Source organism: Arachis ipaensis, chromosome B7 (assembly GCF_059453495.1).
Source record: "Arachis ipaensis isolate K30076 ecotype BB chromosome B7, ASM5945349v1, whole genome shotgun sequence".
NCBI lineage: Eukaryota > Viridiplantae > Streptophyta > Magnoliopsida > Fabales > Fabaceae > Arachis > Arachis ipaensis.
The window spans coordinates 124393028-124413771 of record NC_142442.1 but is presented as its reverse complement, the minus strand read 5'-3'; the positions used below and the strand labels follow the sequence as shown (position 1 = coordinate 124413771).

The window sequence follows — 20744 nt, the reverse complement described above, 5'->3', positions numbered from 1 at the left end:
TCGTCACAGTCATCCCTTCCCAGATCCTACTCGGAATACCACAGACAAGGTTTAGACTTTTCGGATCTCAAGAATGCTGCCAATTGGTTCTAGCCTATACCACGAAGGTTCTAACCTCACAGACTCGGTCCGTGGATTAGAGACCCAAGAGAATATACTCCGGCTGTCGTCCAATGACACGTTGAACATCATGTAGACCGCTTGTGGTTGTCAGGCACGCGGATCTTGGCTAAGCGAGTAACGAAGATAGTGGGTGATTGTCATGGGTCACCCCTTCATTCTGACTTAACTGAATTAAGTATGAGAGTATATCTTAGAGAAGAAGTAGGCATGAATTGAAAGAGAAACAATAGTACTTGCATTAATTCATGAAGAACAGCAGAGCTCCGCACTTTAATCTATGAGGTGTAGAAACTCCACCGTAGAAAATACATAAGAGAAAAAGGTCTAGACATGGCCGAATGGCTAGCCTCCCATTCCAAAGGTGATAAAAAGATCTCCGGTCTATGAATACAATAGTAAAAAGTGCTATTTATACTAAACTAGTTACTAGGGATTACAGAAAATAAGTAACTAAGTGCAGATAGTGCAGAAATCCACTTCTGGGGCCCACTTGGTGTGTGCTTGGGCTGAGCATTGAGCTTTACACGTGCATAGGCCTTCTCTTGAGTTAAACGCCAGTTTGGGTGCCAGTTTGGGCGTTTAACTCCAGTTCTGGCGTTTTACACCAGAAAAGGGTTTCTAGCTGGCATTTAGACGCCAGTTTGGGCCATCAAATCTCGAGCAAAGTATAGACTATTGTACATTTCTGGAAAGCCCAAGATGTCTACTTTCCAACGCAATTGAGAGTGCGCCAATTGGGCTTCTGTAGCTCCAGAGAATCCATTTCGCGTGCAGGAGGGTCAGAATCCAACAACATCTGCAGTCCTTTCTCAGCCTCTGAATCAGACTTTTGCTCAGGTCCCTCAATTTCAGCCAGAAAATACCTGAAATTACAGAAAAACACACAAACTCATAGTAAAATCCAGAAATGTGATTTTTTCATAAAAATTAATAAAAATATAATAAAAAGTAATTAAAACATACTAAAAACTATGTAAAAACAATGCCAAAAAGAGTATAAATTATCCGCTCATCATTAAGCCAACTATGACTGACAAATCCAAAGATGGGATCTCCAAATCCAAGGAGGATGCTGAGAAGGACTTTGCAGAGAAATTGGAATATTGGGATAGTAAAAGTCACCAGATTATCACTTGATTCTGCAACACTTCTACTCCCGGCATTCATTTACAGTTTGGATGTTTTGAAACTACTAAAGAGGTATGGGATTATTTGGCAAAGCATTACATTATTTCTGATCTCTCTCATCAGTACCAACTGCTAAAGGAGCTTCATAGCCTTAAGCAAAAACGTGGCCAAGAAGTTCTTGATTTCCTTGCTGAGATGGAAATTATTTGGGATCAATTGACCTCTTGTGAGCCTATTCTTAAATATCCCACTGATGCTAAGGCATGTGCCTGCTTCTACTGCTACTACTGCTACTGAATCCACCACTTCTACCTCTCTCAACACACATTCTATCTCTCCATCAGACATTGAATCTCTTCTTAAGCAACTTCTCTTTTTTTTCTGGTAATACCCCTGCTGCTCTTTCCATCCCTCCAGGTAATTCTAAATGGTATTTTGATTCTGGTTGTTTTAATCATATGTCTCTTTTGCGTCATCTTTTCTCGTCATTATCTACCACTACAAATGCACCTTCTATCAACACTGCTAATGGTTCTCTCCTGCATGCAACACATCAAGGGTTTATTTCATAGTCCAATATTCATCTTCCTGATACTTATTTTATTCCAAATTTGAATTTTAATCTTATCTCTGTCGGTCAATTTGTTGAACTCAGTTTTGATGTCAATTTTTCTATTTCTGGTTGTGGTGTGGAGGATCGTCGGACAGGAAAGATCATCGGGACTGGTTGTAAGGTCGGACGATTGTTTGAGCTCAACAACCTTCATGTTTCCTCTACATCAAATCTCTGTGTTGTTTCTTCTCCATCTACTCTTTACTTGTGACACCGTCGTCTTGCCCATAGCTCCTTAAAAAAATTGCATCCTCTTATGTCTACGGGTGTTTTAGGTCAAGTTCAAAATGAGTCTTTTGATTTCATTTCTTGTCAAACTATAAAACAACCTGCCTTATCCTTTTATGACAATTCCTTTATTGCTTGCTCTCCTTTTGATCTTATTCATTCTGATGTTTGGGGCCCCGCTCCTACTGCTTCTATGGGAGGGGCTCAATACTTTATAGTCTTTATTGATGATTATTCACGTTTTACTTGGGTTTATTTGATGACTAATCGTCATGAGTCATGAGCTGCCTCAGATTTATATTAACTTTGCCTCTATGATTCGAACTCAGTTTTTAAAGGTCATTAAAATCTTTAGATGGGATAATCCTATGGAATATCGTGACTCCAAACTTTTAAATTTTCTTGCTGAACAGGGTACTTTGTCTGAGTTTTCTTGTCCTGGTACCTCTCAACAAAATGGCAGAGCTGAGCATAAACACTGTCATATTCTTGACTCTGTTCGTGGGATGCTTATTTCCTCTTCCTGTCTTGAGCGTGCTTGGGGTGAAGCTATTTTCACTGTTGTTCATGTTATTAATAGACTCCCTTCTTCTGTTCTTGGTAACACTACTCCCTTTGAGCGTCTTTATCATACTTCTCCCAATTACATCTCTCTCCGTGTCTTTGGTTGTGTTTGTTTTGTCCTTCTTCAGCCTCATGAACACAATAAGCTTGAACCTTGGGCTCGCATGTGTTGTTTTCTTGGTTATGGCTCTGAACATAAGGGTTATTGTTGTTGGGATCCTATCTCTTGACGCATTTGTATATCTCGTCATGTTGTCTTCTGGGAGTATCACATGTTCTCTAGTTTTTCCTCTTTTGAGTCCATTCCTTCTACTCCGTCACCCTTTTTTACTAACCCCAATGTTGATCTCTTTCCAAGTGATGATACTACAGGGTCTACCCCAAGTCCATCCCTCGAGGCCCCTTCTCTTCCGTCTTCTCCATCTCCCGACGATTCCAAACCGGACGATGCTCCTGCTGTCATGCCTCCTTCTTCCACTCGTTCTTCTAGGATAAGAAATTCACCTCCTTATCTTCTTGATTATCACTGTTTTTCTACTATTTTTCATCATCATGAACCTCAGTCATTCTGAGAAGCCTCTACCAATGCAAATTGGCAGCAAGCAATGCAGAAAGAAATTCAAGCACTTGAAAAAGCACACACTTGGGACTTGGTTGATCCTCCTTCTGATCAAATTGTGGGTAGTATAAGGGTATACAATATCAAGACTCGCTTTGATGGTTCTATTGATTGTTATAAGACACGATTGGTTGCTCAAGGTTGTACACAAGAGTATGGTATTGATTATGAAGAGAATTTTGCTCCTATCGCTCATCTTATGTCTGTTCGAGCTCTTCTTGCTATTGTTGCGGTTAAAAAATGGTCTCTCAATCAGATGGATGTGAAGAATGCATTTCTTAACAGGGATTTGAAAAAGAAATTCTATATGAAACCACCTCCCGGATATCCTTATCCTTCTAGTAAAGTCTGTCTCCTTCGCAAGGCACTTTATGGCCTTAAGCAAGCTCCTCGTGAATGGTTTGACAAGTTCAACACTACAATATGCAATCTTGGTTTTACTTGCAGCCCTCATGAGAATACTCTCTTCATTCATAAAAGTGAACGTGGAGTTGTTCTTTTACTTTTGTATGTTGATGACATGATCATTACTGGAGATGATGTTGATAGTATCTCTGATCTCAAGGCGTCCCTTCATCGTATTTTTTAGATGAAAGATCTTGATTCTCTCAGCTATTTTCTTGGTCTAGAAGTCATATCCACCGATGATGGAATCTATCTCTCTCAAGCTAAATATGCTTCAGATCTTCTTGCTCGAGCCGGAATTATAGATAGTCGCATTGAGTCTACTCCTGTTGAGTCTAATGTTCGATTTACTCCTATGGATGGCACTATTTTGGATAATCCTACTCTTTATCGACAGCTAGTTGGAGGACTCGTCTACTTAACTGTCACCCGACCAGACATCGCCTATCCGGTTCATGTTCTTAGCTAGTTCTTGTCAGCTCCTCGTACTACTCACTATGCGGCAGTTCTTCGCATTCTTCACTACATCAAAGGCACCCTATTCCATGGCCTTTATTTTTTTGACCATTCATCTTTATCCCTTCAAGCGTACTCAGATGTTGATTGGGCTGGTGATCCCACTGATCGTCATTTCACTACTGGTTATTATTTATTTCTTGGGGACTATCTCATTTTCTGGCGAGCTAAGAAGCAAACATTCACTGCTTGATTAAGCACAGAAGGTGAATATCGTGCTCTCGCTGACACCACTGCTGAAGTTGTCTCAATTTGTTGGCTTCTCAAAGACTTGGGTGCTCCTCAATCATTCCCAATTGATATTTTTTGTGACAACCGCAGTGCTATTCAAATTGCCCATAATGATGTATTTCATGAACGCACCAAACACATTGAAATTGATTGTCACTTTGTTCGACAATGTATCCTTATTGATGCTGTTTGTCTCATTGCTGTTGGAATACTGGATTAGACTGCTGATATCTTCATAAAGGCTCATCATCTAACTCGTTTCTGGACTCTGTTATCCAAACTCAAGATGGTATCCTTAGCTCCCACTTGAGTTTGAGGGGGGATGTTAAGAGAATAATTACAATCAAATTAGATCAATTAAACTTAGTTTGGTAAAGCTTTTAGTTTTCAAAAATAGCTTATAAAAGCTAATTTTTAAAAGATGGCTTTTTAAAAGTCGTAGCATTTATATTTGGTAAATCAAATTAAAAATAGCTTTCAATAAACACAAGCAACAATAATTGCGTTTGGTAAAATAGCTTTTAAAATTTAAAAATACTATAATAGACATAAATGCAAGCATTAAATTTGAAAATTAGTTAACATATGAGGTTACATTAGACTTTTAAATTTTGAAAAGTACATGCCAACTTTGAAAAATTCTATCTTAGGTGCTTTCAAAAGTATCCGTCCGAATCTTTTAAAAACTGCAAGTACAAGCATATGGTCTTTTTTATTTACCAAACACAAAATGAGGAGCCTGAGTTTTTAAAAAGCACAAGCACATCTTCAAAAAGTTTTACCAAACCAAGTCTTAGTATCATTTGTATTTATATAACATATCTGTATATTAATTATAGGATTCTATACTTTTATTACTTTAATTCTTTTAGTACCTATATATACTTTTAAAAACTGCAAGCACAAGCACATAGTCTTTTTGATTTACCAAATATAAAATGAGGAGCTTGAGCTTTTAAAAAGTACAAACACCTCTTCAAAAAGTTTTACGAAACCAAATCTTAGTATCATTTGTATTTATATAGCATATCTGTATATTAATTATAGGATTCTATATTTTTATTATTTTAATTCTTCTAATACCTTTATATACCCTTGTACATTATACTTTTTCATAGGTTGAATAATACACAAAAATATTTTTTTCATATTGTTCTCTTGTTTCTAACATTTGCTATTATATAGTTATCTTAACTGATAGAGCAGGGCATGTATGCTATAAATACGGAAATTTATTACAGAACAACTTAAAGGCCAGTATCACGAAATCAGTGCCTTAATGCAAATTTCACACAGGAAATCAAAGAACAAGATATGAGGTTAGGTTAGGTGCCACACAAATGATCTATGCATGAAATTCTGAAAATTTACTACATTTATATATGTAAATACAGTCATACACAACCCTACATGCATTGGAAAATTATGGAATCTGTTTCACTCCGTGCCTTAATTAATATCTTTAACGACAGTTTTGAGTTCGTTTGTGGTTGTTGTGACCCTGCATTGCTGGTACCTGAAACATGTAATTAGGTGATCATTAACGAGTCCTGCTACCTGCATGAACGAATAAACCACGGTGGGTCCCACGCATTGGAAACCTCTGCGCATCATGTCCTTGCTTATGACCTCTGCTTTTGGGGTCTTCGCAGGAACTTGAAGTCCATATCGATATTCATTCCTAAGTGGTTTGTGGTTAACGAATCTCCAGCAATAATTGCTGAATGAACCAAACTCTTTCACAACCTGAACAAAACGGACTTAATTAAATGCTTAATATTAATTATTAAACTTTTAAATAAAACTATTATATTAGCTTAATGCAGAACGTTGATCATTATATTTTTGAGTCGGAAATATTTGATAAAAAAAAGAATTAGCCAAAAAACAACCAGAATTTATCTTATTTTATTTTCATTAATTGCTGTAATATTTAAATGTTAAATAAGATAAGTTCTGCCTGCTATTTATCTTCCTAACATTATCGTTTTTGAGTAAACTACTATATATATATATATATATATATATATATACCTTAAGTATTTGCTTGGCATTTTCCACAATAGCGCGGAGCTTTGGTTCTGATAACAATGAGCTGCCGTTTATTTTCAGTGTTAGCAACTTCTTATCAGTAAACTCTGAAACTGATGATGGTTCAAAATTTTCAAAAAGCTTCCTGTCACACATAATAATAATGTATCGATAAGTAATTATGCCATGGTGATGATATGTTGAGTAATGTCATGTCATGGTTTGTGAAACATTATCATGTAGTAAATATAGAGATAGACATGCCTAAATATGTGTCTTTGGTTAAGAATAGCTGGCCAGCTATATTCTGCTAATGCTTGTGAAAAGACTAAAAGCTCAAATAGCTTTTTATCATCAATAACTGGAACACCCCATTCTTCATCATGGAAAGCAGTATACCGAGGGTCTGGTAACAAATAAATAACATTTCTCAATTAGTCAGTTTGATAGTAATATGCACGACAAGGATTAACATCTAAAGTTTGTTGTAATGTAGCATAGTAATACTAATAATAACAAGCAAACAATGGCTAATAGATATGCCATAAGATAGAAAGCATATGTTATTATAACTAGATTCTGTAGCTCAAAATTTTTTATTTTTTTTAACACAAATTGAACGGTCCGATTTCTATACATCTCACAAATTAGATGGTCTAATTTCTGTATCTTTACAAATCAGACGGTCTGATTTCTGTACCTTTAACAAATCGAACGGTCTAATTTCTACTTCTCTAATTAAACAGTTCCACAGTTGAGAATAATAACACTCCAACAGTTCATATTTCAAAAAAACACCATTATCACTCTAATATCAAAAACAAAAAGTTTCGTAATTCACACTTTTTTAAAATACAAATGTTATTGATTATATATTTTTATTTATTGTCTATGATATTTTGGTTACCTAACATTAGGGCTGGAAGTGAGCCGAGTTGAGCCGAGTTAGACCAAGCTCAAGCTCGGCTCACGAAAATTGAGCTTGGCTCACGGCTCGACTCATTAACAATCGAGCTTATTTCTTAAGCTCAAGCTCGGCTCACCAAAAGCTCACGAGCTGGCTCGAACTCACGAACTGGCTCAAATAAGAGAAACATAAATACATAATCTATAATTTTATATCAATAAATTATAACTTATATATTTTTAAAAATATTTGAAAAGATCAATTTTATATATTGTTTATCTATCACTAAATTATAAATTTTTTATTTATGTTCTATATTAAAATTATATGTAAAAAATAAATATAAATATTAAATAATTAAGATTGTTATATATATATATATATATATATATATATATATAATCGAGTTATCTCACGAGCTAATGAGCTGAGCTTATCCAAGCTCAAGCTCGGCTCATTTAATTTATGAGCTCAATTTCAGGCTCAAGCTTGGCTCACCAGCTCACGAGCTTAGCTTATCGAGCTATTAACGAGTCGAGCTCGAGCTGGCTCATGAGCTGGCTTGACTCACTTCCAGCCCTACCTAACATTATCCCCTGCTTTATTATTATTATTGTTGAAGACACAATTTATAATAATGCTAAGCACACAGACTATAAAGAACATGAATGTTATCCATTTAGAGGAGTGTTAGGGCAGCAGAATTTGTGATGTTTAGCCATTAATTAGTCATCATTAATATTTTTAATAATGTGAGATAACATCTAATGGTATAGAGATAACATTTAATGGTATAGGATTAATCATTTTTATTTTAATAGTTAAGTGCTGACTAGATTTTAACAAAAGTGTGGACCCCTGCACTTTCTCATCCATTTAATCGACACATATTTATGCCTGTTCTGAAAATTTGTATACTCAAGTTCATGCAGACATGGAAGAAAATAAAAGGTCGCAATGTTTGATAAAACAAACCGACAATGATGACATATCCATTCAACTGGATTAAAAGCATTCTAAGTCATCCTTCTAAAAGCAAGAATCTAATCTAATCCTCTAGTACATTTCTTGAAAAAGTGAACAACAGGTAATTTAAGGTGAGGAAGTATAGAGTCAGGACTAACCAGCATTTGGAGTGATCCAGTCACACCTCTTGGGCGGTCCTGATGAGGGCTTGGGGGATTGAGAAATAAAGGTGGCATTATTCACTCTCCTCTTCCTCTTTACTACACTATTGTTTTTGTTGCTGTTGTTTTTATTGCTCGAACCAGACAAGGAGGAATCCGAGGAGCACGTGCTGTCCACTGACACGTTACCTCGGACAACCGACTCTTCAATTTTTGGCGGTGCCACCACCTCCTCGTCCTTGGGTGGTGATGGCGGCGGCTTCTTCTTCGTTATCTTCACTTTGGTGGGGTGTTCAGCTACTGCAACAACTCTGTTCCCACCCGGTTTCAGAACGGCTCTCGCTACTTCTGAGGAAGCAGGTTTGGGATTAGCACGTGACTGAGTTGGCTTTGTGGCCATAGGCATTGCTAATATCTTATTAATTAATTTCTTTTGAAATTTTAAGCGGTTAAGTTTTTATGAGGAGGAGGGTTTCATATAAGGGAAGGGATAGTGGAGGTAGTAGTGAGCTAAGGCATTAGGCAAAGGGTCACAGTCAGAGTTCTATTACCTTCTCTTGTTACGTTGTTCGGTAACGTTTAAGAATGGAATGCTGTGGTGTATTTTGGAAGGTTGCTTACCGTTAAGAAAAAGAATCCAAAGCGTTCATTCACTCACCAATTCGCCACGTATTGGTTTGTGTTCGGTAGCTAAATATTACCCAACGGCTAGGTGCGCTGGTCACTGCCCACTATAAAACCAACTAACAACCAAGCAAACAAAAACTTATCACAACAAATTCATCTCATTAATTTAATTTAAATGCAACGTCACTATAAAATATTTTTACATACATTTAATTATATAATATTATATTAATAAAAATTATTATTTTTATATTAACTGAATAATTATTCAAAAAATTAATATAATTATATAATTATATAAAATATTTTACATTATTAGGTAGTGTTTGGTGAAAAGACAGAGGCTGAAAGATTGAGACTGAGAGACAGAGATTGGTGCAAAGTGGGAGATAGAATTTGAAACAAGAATGAAGTTCTAATTTAATTTGCATAAAAGATAAAATTAGAATTAATTAATTGAAATGAGGGTATTTTAAGTATAAAATATTATTAAAGTTTCAGTCTTCGTCTCTAAAAATTTCAGTCCTCTGCGTCTCCACTTTTTGGAGGTACTGAAATATTGAAATTTTGGAAATAAAGACAGAAATTTGAGTACCAGTCTTTGAACCAACAAATATGATACGGAGTTTCAATCTCTCGATCTCTATTTCAGTACTTCAAAACAAACACTACCTTAGTGCAGTAAAATTAAACATTTCATCTCATACCCTAGATTTTCTATAACTATCACTTTCGATATGAATTTTATTGAGGGATTAATTCTTTCTGATAAAGACACATCTATCTTAGTCACTTGCCAAGGTAAAGACTAGACCATTATGTGTGTTTCAAAAAATTGATATATGTAATATTTTTTATTTACATTTTTTAAATCTTTCTTTTATATCATAAAAAATAAATTTCAAAAATTAAAAGTGAAAAATATATAAGAAAAGTATACAGAAAAGTGACTTATATAATATCCATCTCTCAAAATGAATAAAAAAAAAAGTAACATTAAAAATAGTATTATTTGATAACTGTAACACTCTATTACACAGAATTTTACGCTTAAGTCGTAGAACAGAGGTAGTGTGGTGTTACAGACCTCTAATCATAAAATATTTACTTATAATAGTGAAAAAACATAATATACTAGGAGTCTTGAAAAACGGGTAAATACTCAAAATACAGAAATCAGATCCTAATTCTCCCTCAACCTCTATGAGGAACAAAATAATTAAGTTTCTTGGAGAGCAAGCTAGTACATATATACATACATATACAAACTGAAAATCCCAAATAACCCAGGGACTACTCCGCTTCAGGAATCCAGACGCTTAGCGAGGAGCCTCTCGACCTGCATCTGAAAATAACAACCCAGTATGGGGTGAGAACCAGGGGTTCTTAGCATGGTAAAGGTGCTACGCATATAATATATAAGATCCTGGGAATGCCAGAGGCAATCCTAGAACTCCAGCAAGCAGTTATAAAACTTAAACTCTAAGCAGAAGCCATAAAAGGGGTAGGTGACTTAGGTGCCCTAAACTTACTTACTTTAATCATATCATTAACACCTAACCAATCCACCCTTCTTCCGCTCCTCCATCATCCATGATTCAGTAGAGACAAGCAACTAAACAAATTCACGCACAAGTAAGAAGCAGATAGTGCAAATAGCAAATATAACAGGTAGCATGATATATATTCAGTTAGGCAATCCCAGGTAATGCATAGCAGACAAAACAAACAAATGCACATGATGTATGCTTATCCTATGGCTGATGAGGCTCATCTGTCGGTTATCCAGCCAGCCCGACAAGTCCGAAAACCTTAGACTATCCCCCGTCGTGCATCCCCATGAGTCTATGAATAGATTTCACATTGATTCATCATTTATACAATCATTTATTCATATCTCACTCAATGGGAGATATCCATTCTCGGGAATTTATACGTGCCCGGTCACCCTTACGACGTAGGTCAATAGAATATCGAGTTTCAACCTAGAACACGTGGTGGCAAGCCACAGTTCTGTCACCCAGGAAAACTCGTATCTCAGATATCATTAATTCATAAGCCGTTTAATATTCATAATCATTATATAATCATTCATCATAGCCATGGCATAATAACTTCATTTAATATCTACCTCTTTTTCTTATAACTCCTTATGTTTTTCCCTTTCTTCATTCTCAAGTTACCTTATTTCCCTAGCTTGAACTAGCTACTGGACTTAGTACTATACCTTATGTCTAAAAAGGATGAAAATGGAGGTTTAGAAGTCAAAAATCTGGTTTAAAACACAAAAATCTAGTTTCGCAGGAAGCAGGGGCCACGCATGCGCGTAGGCCATGCGTACGCGTGGTAGCATGGAAAGGTAGCACGCGCGCGCATTCCCTTACCATCCGTACGCGTAGGTGAGAACATCATGTCACGTGTACACGTGGGTCATGCGTACCCGTGGTCATGCATGTTGGCTCATCACGCGCACGCATGGGCTACTCGTGCATGCGTAGTTTAAAATACCATGCCACGCGTACGCGTGGGCGTACGATGTTAAAAAAAACACCGTTCACCCAGAAAGCTGCACAATGCCTAGAAATTATTAAATCCTCCTGCATAACACATAATTCATACCTAAACTTCTGACGTCATAACTTTTGCTACAAAATTCTATTTTTTACAAAATTTATACCGTTCAAAAGTTTACAAAACCATCTTTGAGTTGAAACAAATTTCACCTCCAACCAAAATTTGAGGCTCCAGTTATGAACCGCCGAAGTTCGGCCGAAAACTAAGTTTTTCAAAAAAACTTCAAACCTCATTCTCTTTTCAAAATCCATTCCCACTCAATTCAACATATTCATATCCATCAATATATTTGCCCTCAACAATAGCACAACAATCCTTAGCTCATTAACATCTCATTTTAATCCAACTTTACAAGTTTTAATCACAAACTAACATATTATTCTATATACACATATTGATATTGTCATTACCATAAAATTCTCCAACCATCATCACATCATTATTCATTATATCAATGCCAACAAATTCAAATAAACACCACTCAATCTCAACCATACCATTATGTTGCCATAATCATAAATCCTCCATCAATCATCATTATTATATATATATATATATATACACATCCAATCCACATTATTGATTACTCAATTATAACCAAACACCAAGAAGACATTATAAATTCACCATATTCCTTAACACATGTCCAACATCAATTTATCCATCAATATCATAAAGACTAATCGTTTAACACATTTAACCACTTCAACTTATCCTATAGTTCTCTAGCCTAAATTTTCACAGAGCCTTACATATTAAATGCGCGAAACCTAAACCATACCTTGGCCGATCATCACGTTTGATCTAAGGCAGCCACACTAGTCACACACACAGCCCCTCTAGCTTGAGAAATCAACCAAAATCTTAGCACCAATCATCCACCAAGCCTCCAAACGTCCACAGTGCCAAGTTCCAATTACAACACACCACCTAATACAATATACAACATATATATATACCCAATTCAATATCTAATACACCAATTCAGATTCTTAGATACGGTTTCGGTCTCTTTACCTTACCCACGCGCAGAGCAACTCAAACCCGATAAGCTTCGCAAGCTAAAACGAACCTAAAACACCAAATTGGGTAAAGTCTCATCACAAGGGCTCAATTTCACACATAGAAAGGGGGTAGAGAATCTAAAATAGAATTGAGGCTTACCCATGAAATTGATCCGATGGAAACGTAGAGCTTGAAGCGTTGGACGCGTGGTCGCGAATGGTGTGACAATCGGAGCTCAAACAAGAAAGTTATGGTGGATTAAAGGGTTGTGAGGGTTTGGAGCTCTCCTCTCCCCCTTGCTGTATTCAGCGTGCTCTTTAGCTGAATGGGGAAGGAGATGGCCCTGCACCTTTTAAGTTATGGGTCCGGTTGGACCCACGGGTCCGGTTTGAGTTCGGTTCAATCGATTCGGTACATCCGGTCTAATTTTGGGCCAAATTTTTTAAAATTGGTGTCAAAATTTTTGTTTTGAAGAGCTCTATTCTATTTTGATATTAGATCTTCATTTTTAAATTTTCTAATTAAAATTCAATTTATTGACTAATTATTTACTGATTATAGTAGGATTTACAATAACCAATATGAACAATAATACGTAATCAGCAAATATTTATCATTTTTTATTAGTACTTGACCAACAATAATTTACACATATATTTATAGAAATTTTACACACAAAAAATATATAATTTATATTTAAATTTATCAAAACTTATATATATAAATTAATATAGTTTGTACCCATATTTTTTAGAATTTACATATATAAATTAATAAAATTTATTTGTTAATGACAATTTAATATTTTTATTAGTCAAATAATAGCCAAAATTACTAAAGCTGGATGGCTCAAAAATTTCTCTTTAGCTAACATCTATATAATTGTAATAAGTAATAACAGACAATTGAATTTATTAAGTGTTCTTCTCATCTTTTCATTTCAAAATAAAAAATAGAATTTTCAAAGTTTTTGTTTTTCGTAAAAGACGTTCAAATGTGTATATATGTCTTCCGTTTATTTCACTAATCATTTTTTAATATGTTACATTCTTTAATTCTTTTTCCCTCACTTGTTTCTCTATTTTCTGATTTTGTTCATAACTTTTAAATGTTCATAAGTGTTTTTTATTTTTATTTCATTTCTCACTTTTACATATGTTTTTTTTTATGATTATTTATTTTTACTTGTATTTGTGGGCAATACATATATTAACTATAAGGTGTTTGCTTCGGTACGACTATAAATTTATACGTACCAGTACAATAAAAATATGGACAAATTAAAACACGTCATGTAAATTATGTTTTTCATATCAATAATTAATTTTTTTAAATACATATTATATCATTAATTTTACTAATCACCCTTATACTTTAATAAAAATAAAAATAAAATAAGAATAAATTTTATTTAATTTTTACGAAAAGACTTAAATATCTTTTTTGTATGAGACAAAAACAACTCTAATTCCTTAATTTATTCAAAATTCAATTAACTTTAGTTTTATAATTTTAAATCTGAATCAATTTAAAAATCGAAACCAAAATACATTTCATTATTCATATACACTAAAAAATTGCTTTGTTTATCATGAATCTTAAAATTCCCTCCTCTCAGAAACTGAAAAGTGAAAAGGGGACAAAGAACTCTAGCACCCCCAAGCCTCCTGCAGCCCCGCAGCCACCACCACCTACTCCACTCTCCTCTGGTCTCAGTCTTCACCGTCGTTGTCCAGCCCAGCACTCTGGTCTTATTTTTTTCATAGAGTCACCATCACCTACTCCACTCTTCTCTGGTCTTCACCGTCGCCGTCGCCGTCACCGTTCAGCCTAGCACTCGTTGTCAATCTCCGCCCATCTCCGGGAGTGAGATGCTTGAGATGAGATTGAGGGACAAAGTTGACCATGAAAAGGACAGAATAAGTAGCAATCTTCATTCTTGTTTTGTGATGTTTGAATTTGAAATTGAAATGCTGGAGCCTTTTGATTTTGTAAAACTATTTCAGATCTGCAAGGATCACTTGACTTGTTTTATGAACCAAACACTTGAAATCTCCAGCCACATGTTACTTGCACAAGTGATGTGAATACACAATTTCATATATAACAATTGCAAAAGTGATGTGAATACACACTTTCATATATAACAATAACGAGTGTATGATTGATCTTATGTTCTTACATACTAATAAAAAGGAATGCAATGCATCTCATATCAGATAATCACACAGTCCAAACTCTAAGTCATTCCTAATTACTCTCTTCAAGCCTTAATTTACAGCATAAATTGCACTTAACAAGTAAAACATTAAGAATCTGAAAAATTAATCAATTAGCTCCCGTTGATAAAACTAAACAGCTATGGTTAAAGCACGAATATATCGAATTAACACCAAAATTATAGGATATGTCACATGCAAATTAAATCTGATAAATCAGAAAAAAATTAACGAAAAAAAGAACGAGATGGTTCTGGAAAACAAAGTACTAAGAAAGAAGGAGAGTTTTGGAGAGAGAAATTGAGAAGTATTGAAGATAACCTGAGAAAAATTAGAGCTGAACCCAAACACTGTCGTCTTGGCTGAGGATTGCTACGGAAGAGAGGTGGTTGCCTTCAAGTTGCTCTAGCACCTGTAAAAAAAATAGACAACACCTTTAATTATAAATAAAAAGAAAAATTAAAAGAAGAAGCAATGCGAGGCGAACCTTAGCATCCCTTGTGAGACGATCTCCACTCTCACCCATGGAGGTGTTGAGAACGAGTTTCTGCACTTTAATCTCTCTCATTGGATTCGCAAGTTTCTTCTACGAACCATGTTCTCATTTTCATTCCAAATCAACACACAAACAAGCAATTAAAAGAAAACAAGAGAAGATCTGAGCGATTACCATTTGATTTGGATTTGAACTAATATGAAGGTGGCAGAATTGAGAGTGAAAGAGAGAAAGTGTCGATGAAGAATTTTTTTGATTTTTTTGTCAGATGCAATTTTTTTTGTATGAACATGATCAGAGATTAGGGTTTACGACGGAGTAATAGAGTATTAATAAGATTGAAATAATCTTTTTAGTGTTCATGAATAATGAATAACTAAATGTATTTTTGTTTTATTTGTTAAATTATTTAAAATTTAAAATTATAAGATTAAAGTTGGTTAAATTTAAAATTTTGATTAATTTAAATGGGTAATTTTTTTAAATGTAAAAAAGGATATTTAAGTCTTTTTATAAAATTAAATAAAAATATATTTTTAAAAAAAAAATCAACTGCTGATGGAGATAATATAATTCACGTGGCGTTTTGTTATTTGTCCACGTTTTTATCATATTGGTACGTATGAATTTATTATTGTACCGAAGTAAAGACCTAATTATAATCACAAATTATGCTATTTCAAATTAAATGACTTATATAAAGGTGATTTCATTTATTGTTATAAATACTAAATTGAATAAGTCATAATTACTTCTGATTTGCAATTAAATGAGAATAAAACCAGATATTATCTTTTGTTCTTTAGATAATTATCTTTTGGATTTTAGATATATTATCTTTTGACTTTAGATACTATTATATTTGGGCTTTAGAATTTAATGGGTACCATGCTCAAATATAAATAGAGCTTTTAGAATTTCGGTCCATAATATACCAAAAGTCGCCTCTGCAACTCTTTCTCCATCAGAGAAGTTGTAATTCAGCCGCCTAGGAATACAGAAGGTTTTGGTTGAAAAAGATCGAAAGAACCACAATATCTAAATTCTTCCATTAATTTCTGACTTTTATGAATAAAGGTACGCTTACACATTATAATATATTTTTAGTGACTCAATATGGGGCATTAATAAAATTATTTATTCCAATTGATAGATGAAACTATTCCAATAGGTTTTGTTAGAAACAATAATTCACTTAGGTTTATGTATATTTAAAAAGACTATGATGCTTTGGTCGGTATTTTATCGTGATTATATATGTGGGTTATCATCAAATTTCCAGGGTAAACTTCTAGAAGATGAAAATATAGTTACATGTTAGATAGATTTAGATTACTGGAATTTATTTATAGATTTATTTTTGATGGTTCACAACATGCTAAGCTCACAAAGGAGGAAATTGTATAACTAAATGAAATCATACATCTAAATATATAACTACATAAGCAAGTAAATAAATATAATTAATAGGGAATTAATTAATAATCATCAAAACTAAATTAAAGGTATTGTTGAAATAGAAATTAAATTGAAATTACCTTTGTATTAGAAATATACATGTATTCTATTAAAATGTTCATTTTTGTGTTCTTATTGATATATCAACAAAAATAATTGATAATAAATAAAATTTAGCAAAATACAATCAGAATTTATTTTATTTAATATTCATTAATTTTGACAATAATTAATGAATATTAAATAAAATAAATTTAAATATTTTTTTGTTATCTTCCTAATAATACGTATATGAGTAACTGTATATACCAAGTTTATTATTACCTATGTTATATTGCAAGTTTTTTATTATTTTATGTATGAACTATGAACAATAAACTAAGTCGGAAGAAAAACTTTGATTATTTCATAGGAAGCTAAAACTTTATTTGTAAAAAAAAAAAAAAAAGAGATTGAGTTGGTTTGTTTTTGGTAAAAATTAGGTGACATATTGAGTATATATATAGTAGTAGTCACATGCAAATTCTCTATTCATTTTTGTGCAAAACAAAGATACACTTTTTTGGTGATACTATCTATCACAAAAGGTAAAAGCTCTAAGCATAATGTGCCTAATATACATGACAAATTCTACCCTAGAGAGGTTGAGAGTAATTGCATTGAAAATAAATGTGATTATTGATTGAATTGAATTATTAGTAAGTTGATTTTTATAGAATACATTATGTAGCTTTATATATGAGTAGAGTGGGGAACTAATTTGTTATAACTGCATATAAGTGACTGTATTAGTACTAATAACTACATTTTTTTTATCAGATTCTTTATCATAACTGCTATATACTGTATCACTTCCCTTCAAACTCAGTTACATGAGGAGTAACTTTGAGATTGACCCAAAAATGGAGAAATGTAGGAAAAAAAAAAGAGACTTAGTTAAAATTATTTAATGATCCAATTAATGATTGCCAATAGAGATATATAATATGAAATCTTTTTTATTTAAATTATTTTTCAAATTTTTATGTACTCCTATGTAACAAATAAAATTTTTATATACTCCTGTGTAAAAACAATAAGAGTACATATAAATTTTATTTGTTCTATATTTATTCACTCCTATTGTTTTTTGTACGAGAGTACATCTAAATTTTATTTGTTACATGGAAGTACATGAAAATTTGAAATATAATTTAAGTAAAAAAATTTTATATTATATACCAATAGAGTAGTGACGTGCATTAATTGATTTAATTCGGTCATTAAATAAATTACGTGTATTTAAATTATATTTTAAAATTTTAAACAGTGAGCATCATTTAAAATTGACTAAAATTGATCAAACATATCTATTTTAATCTCTTCTACCAATCTTTTTATGTTTAAATTATTGATATTATTAATATTTTTTATTATTTTTAATTTTTTTAAAAAAAAACATATATCTCGTTTACAGTGTAAACAAGACCGTGTAAATGAGATATATATATAAATACGTGTGACATACACCTCTCTTATCTAGTGTAAAGAAGATAAAAGAGGAGTATTTATTTCGATAAATATTTTTAAAATTATTTATTTTGATAATTATTACATTTATTTAATTTATAAAAATAAAAAATCCTCGTAATGTATAGCGAATATTTTTTGGTCATCTATAATAATGGATAGTTGAACATTCTTTTGGGCCCTGATAGGTTATTTTGTTAGCTCCATGGAGCATACAACAATTTTAGTTTTTATAGGCTGTTAAACCATGAAGACCTCCTTGACCAAAATCCTAGAAAAACCCTGAAGGCCTCTGACTAAAACAAAGAAAAAGTAAAAACCCGAAAGTCCAAATTACAAGGCTGATCCAGGAATGTAACAATCATGGTCAACTGTCTAATTTGTATAAAAGAGGAGGCTTGACCTCAAAAGAAATTTTCTCTGAACCTTACACACCTGAACCAAAGCTAACTCTTGACCTCCATGAGAGGAGGCTTTGTAAGAGGAGGAGCCTCGAGAGCTCACACACCAAGAGACAGACAGAACGTGGAGGGGGACCCCATGGAAAGATCAAAAAAAGTAAAGAAATCAACTGAGGAAGGAGGAAGGGAGTTCACAGGAGACACTGCCCTTGTACCAAGAATGGAAGATTGGATGGCTGAGGAAGAGATGGAGGAAAATGGCAACAGCAAAGGTACAGAACAGCCTCAGCTGGAAGTTGAGAGGGTAGTTGAGTTTGGAGCCTCAAAGTCCAACTCTTTTGCAGATACTGTCCGAATGGGGAAGAGCACTGGAGGAGGGCACACACAAAGGGAGCAGGAGCCAAAGACAAATAGTGCTGAAGACACAGACATGGAAGAGAGTGATGATGAAGACACAGAAATAATAGTCAAAAAATTGCCGAATGGAATATACAATTTAGTCATAGGGGAAGGAGTGAAAAGGGAGCTCAGAAAGGAGTGGTGGGAGACCCTCATTGTCAAGCTGCTGGGGCGAAAGATCTCTTTGTTAGCCCTTAAACGGCGTCTGGAAATATTGTGGGGGAAAAGGGGGAGCATTGATGTGATAGACCTGGGGAACGATTTTTTCTTGGTCAAGTTTTTCAGTTCAGAAGACTTAGATTTTGCACTCACGGAGGGACCTTGGAAAATACTTGATCACTACTTGACTATCAGGTTCTGGAAACCAGATTTCAACCCTTCTGAAGCCTCTATTGACACTATTGCTGCCTGGATTCGACTACCGGGGTTAGCAATAGAATACTATCACAGAGCCATTCTTGAAAAGATTGGAAATATTGTGGGGAGGACCTTAAAAGTAGACAGCAACACTGCAGAAGTCTCAAGAGGAAAGTTTGCTAGGATCTGTGTAGAGGTGGATTTGACAAAGCCGCTGGTTGCTCAATATCAGATAAATGGAAAAAGTTATCAAGTGGAATATGAGGGAATTCACCAAGTTTGTTTTCAATGTGGAAAGATAGGACATGATAAGTCTAGCTGCCCAAAAAGACGAAATACAGAGGCTTTACAGAAAGAAGTTCAACAGACACCCCAAGAGGTTGAAGATGGGGGTAAAACAGGAAATAGTTCAAAAGACAAGGGCAAAAGCGTCATGGAGGAGAGCACAGAAAATTTCGGCCCATGGATGTTGGTCCAGAGAATTCCACGTGGAAAGAAAAAAGGAGGAGAAGGTACAAGTATTGGAGGTATTGCAAAAGGAAAGGAAAAAGTTGCAGAAGTGGAGAGACAAACCTCTCGTTTTGCAGTGTTGGCCAATACAGAGACAGGACAGAGTGAGGACAACGCTCAGGAGAACCAGCATCAGCAGATAGAAAATGAAATCAGGCCTGCCCAAACTGTTCCAAATAAGAGCAACAAATCAGAAACAAATAATAGACCTAATCAAGCACCAAAAGCCCAACCCGGCCCAAAAATAGTGACACTCCCTGCTACCCAAAATAACCCTTTAAAAAAAACAGTTTCTGCAAACCAACCAAAACAAACCAGTAAACATCCTAGCCAAAAACCCTCTTATCTGACTACACAACCGGAAAATAACTCACAAGACAAAACCTTGGCCCAACTCTCACAGAACCCCAATGATCAGCAAGACACCCACTCAAAACCAAATACCCCCTTACACTACCAAGAGAACTGGGCTAGCCAGACCTCTCCTAGCCAAGCTCTCACTTTGGAAATCCCTGAGACTAAACCCCCTGATCCCACACATGAGGAACCCCCTGACCCCTTTAATATGGACTTTGGCTCCATAAGCTCCACTGCTTTAGATGAAGCTATGCAGCAGTTTGAAAATGATGAAGGCCAAGAAAGAGAACAGCAAGCGGGAGAATCTCCACATCAAGTGGAGGAAATGCAATGCTCTTGA

At 34.4% G+C, this 20744-nt stretch overlaps 2 protein-coding genes and 1 long non-coding RNA gene across 4 annotated transcripts; 1 reads left to right on the top strand and 2 right to left on the bottom strand.

The window, feature by feature from the left end:
- Positions 1-5773: 5773 nt before the first annotated feature.
- LOC107610150 (DNA glycosylase superfamily protein) lies at positions 5774-9092 on the bottom strand. Of its 2 annotated transcripts, none has more exons than XM_088493527.1 (4): positions 8490-9092; positions 6719-6864; positions 6462-6599; positions 5774-6173 (listed from the first exon to the last, which is right to left on the bottom strand). In XM_088493527.1, the coding sequence occupies exons 1-4, from the start codon at positions 8896-8898 to the stop codon at positions 5877-5879; spliced, it is 990 nt and encodes a 329-aa protein (XP_088349653.1). In that variant the 5' UTR covers positions 8899-9092; the 3' UTR covers positions 5774-5876. The 2 variants fall into 2 exon arrangements, with proteins under 2 accessions (XP_088349653.1, XP_088349654.1); XM_088493528.1 differs by having other exon boundaries at positions 6462-6603; positions 6723-6864.
- A 1184-nt stretch (positions 9093-10276) lies between these two features.
- LOC107608170 (uncharacterized) lies at positions 10277-13021 on the bottom strand. The gene is made up of 5 exons (XR_001612745.3): positions 12858-13021; positions 12711-12765; positions 12475-12623; positions 10656-10734; positions 10277-10464 (listed from the first exon to the last, which is right to left on the bottom strand). It is a non-coding gene; the product is annotated as an uncharacterized LOC107608170 (long non-coding RNA).
- Positions 13022-18842: 5821 nt separating this feature from the next.
- LOC148554006 (uncharacterized) lies at positions 18843-20744 on the top strand. Its single transcript, XM_088494941.1, has one exon. The coding sequence runs from the start codon at positions 18843-18845 to the stop codon at positions 20742-20744; it is 1902 nt and encodes a 633-aa protein (XP_088351067.1).

Excerpts from the sequence above, each read along its gene's own strand:
- LOC107610150 (XM_088493527.1), bottom strand. The coding sequence starts at position 8,898 with ATGCCTATGGCCACAAAGCCAACTCAGTCACGTGCTAATCCCAAACCT. Across the intron at positions 6,865-8,489 it reads CTGGATCACTCCAAATGCTG|ACCCTCGGTATACTGCTTTC; the intron begins GTTAGTCCTGAC and ends ATTTGTTACCAG. Across the intron at positions 6,174-6,461 it reads ATGCCAAGCAAATACTTAAG|GTTGTGAAAGAGTTTGGTTC; the intron begins GTATATATATAT and ends CGTTTTGTTCAG.
- LOC148554006 (XM_088494941.1), top strand. The coding sequence starts at position 18,843 with ATGAGAGGAGGCTTTGTAAGAGGAGGAGCCTCGAGAGCTCACACACCA.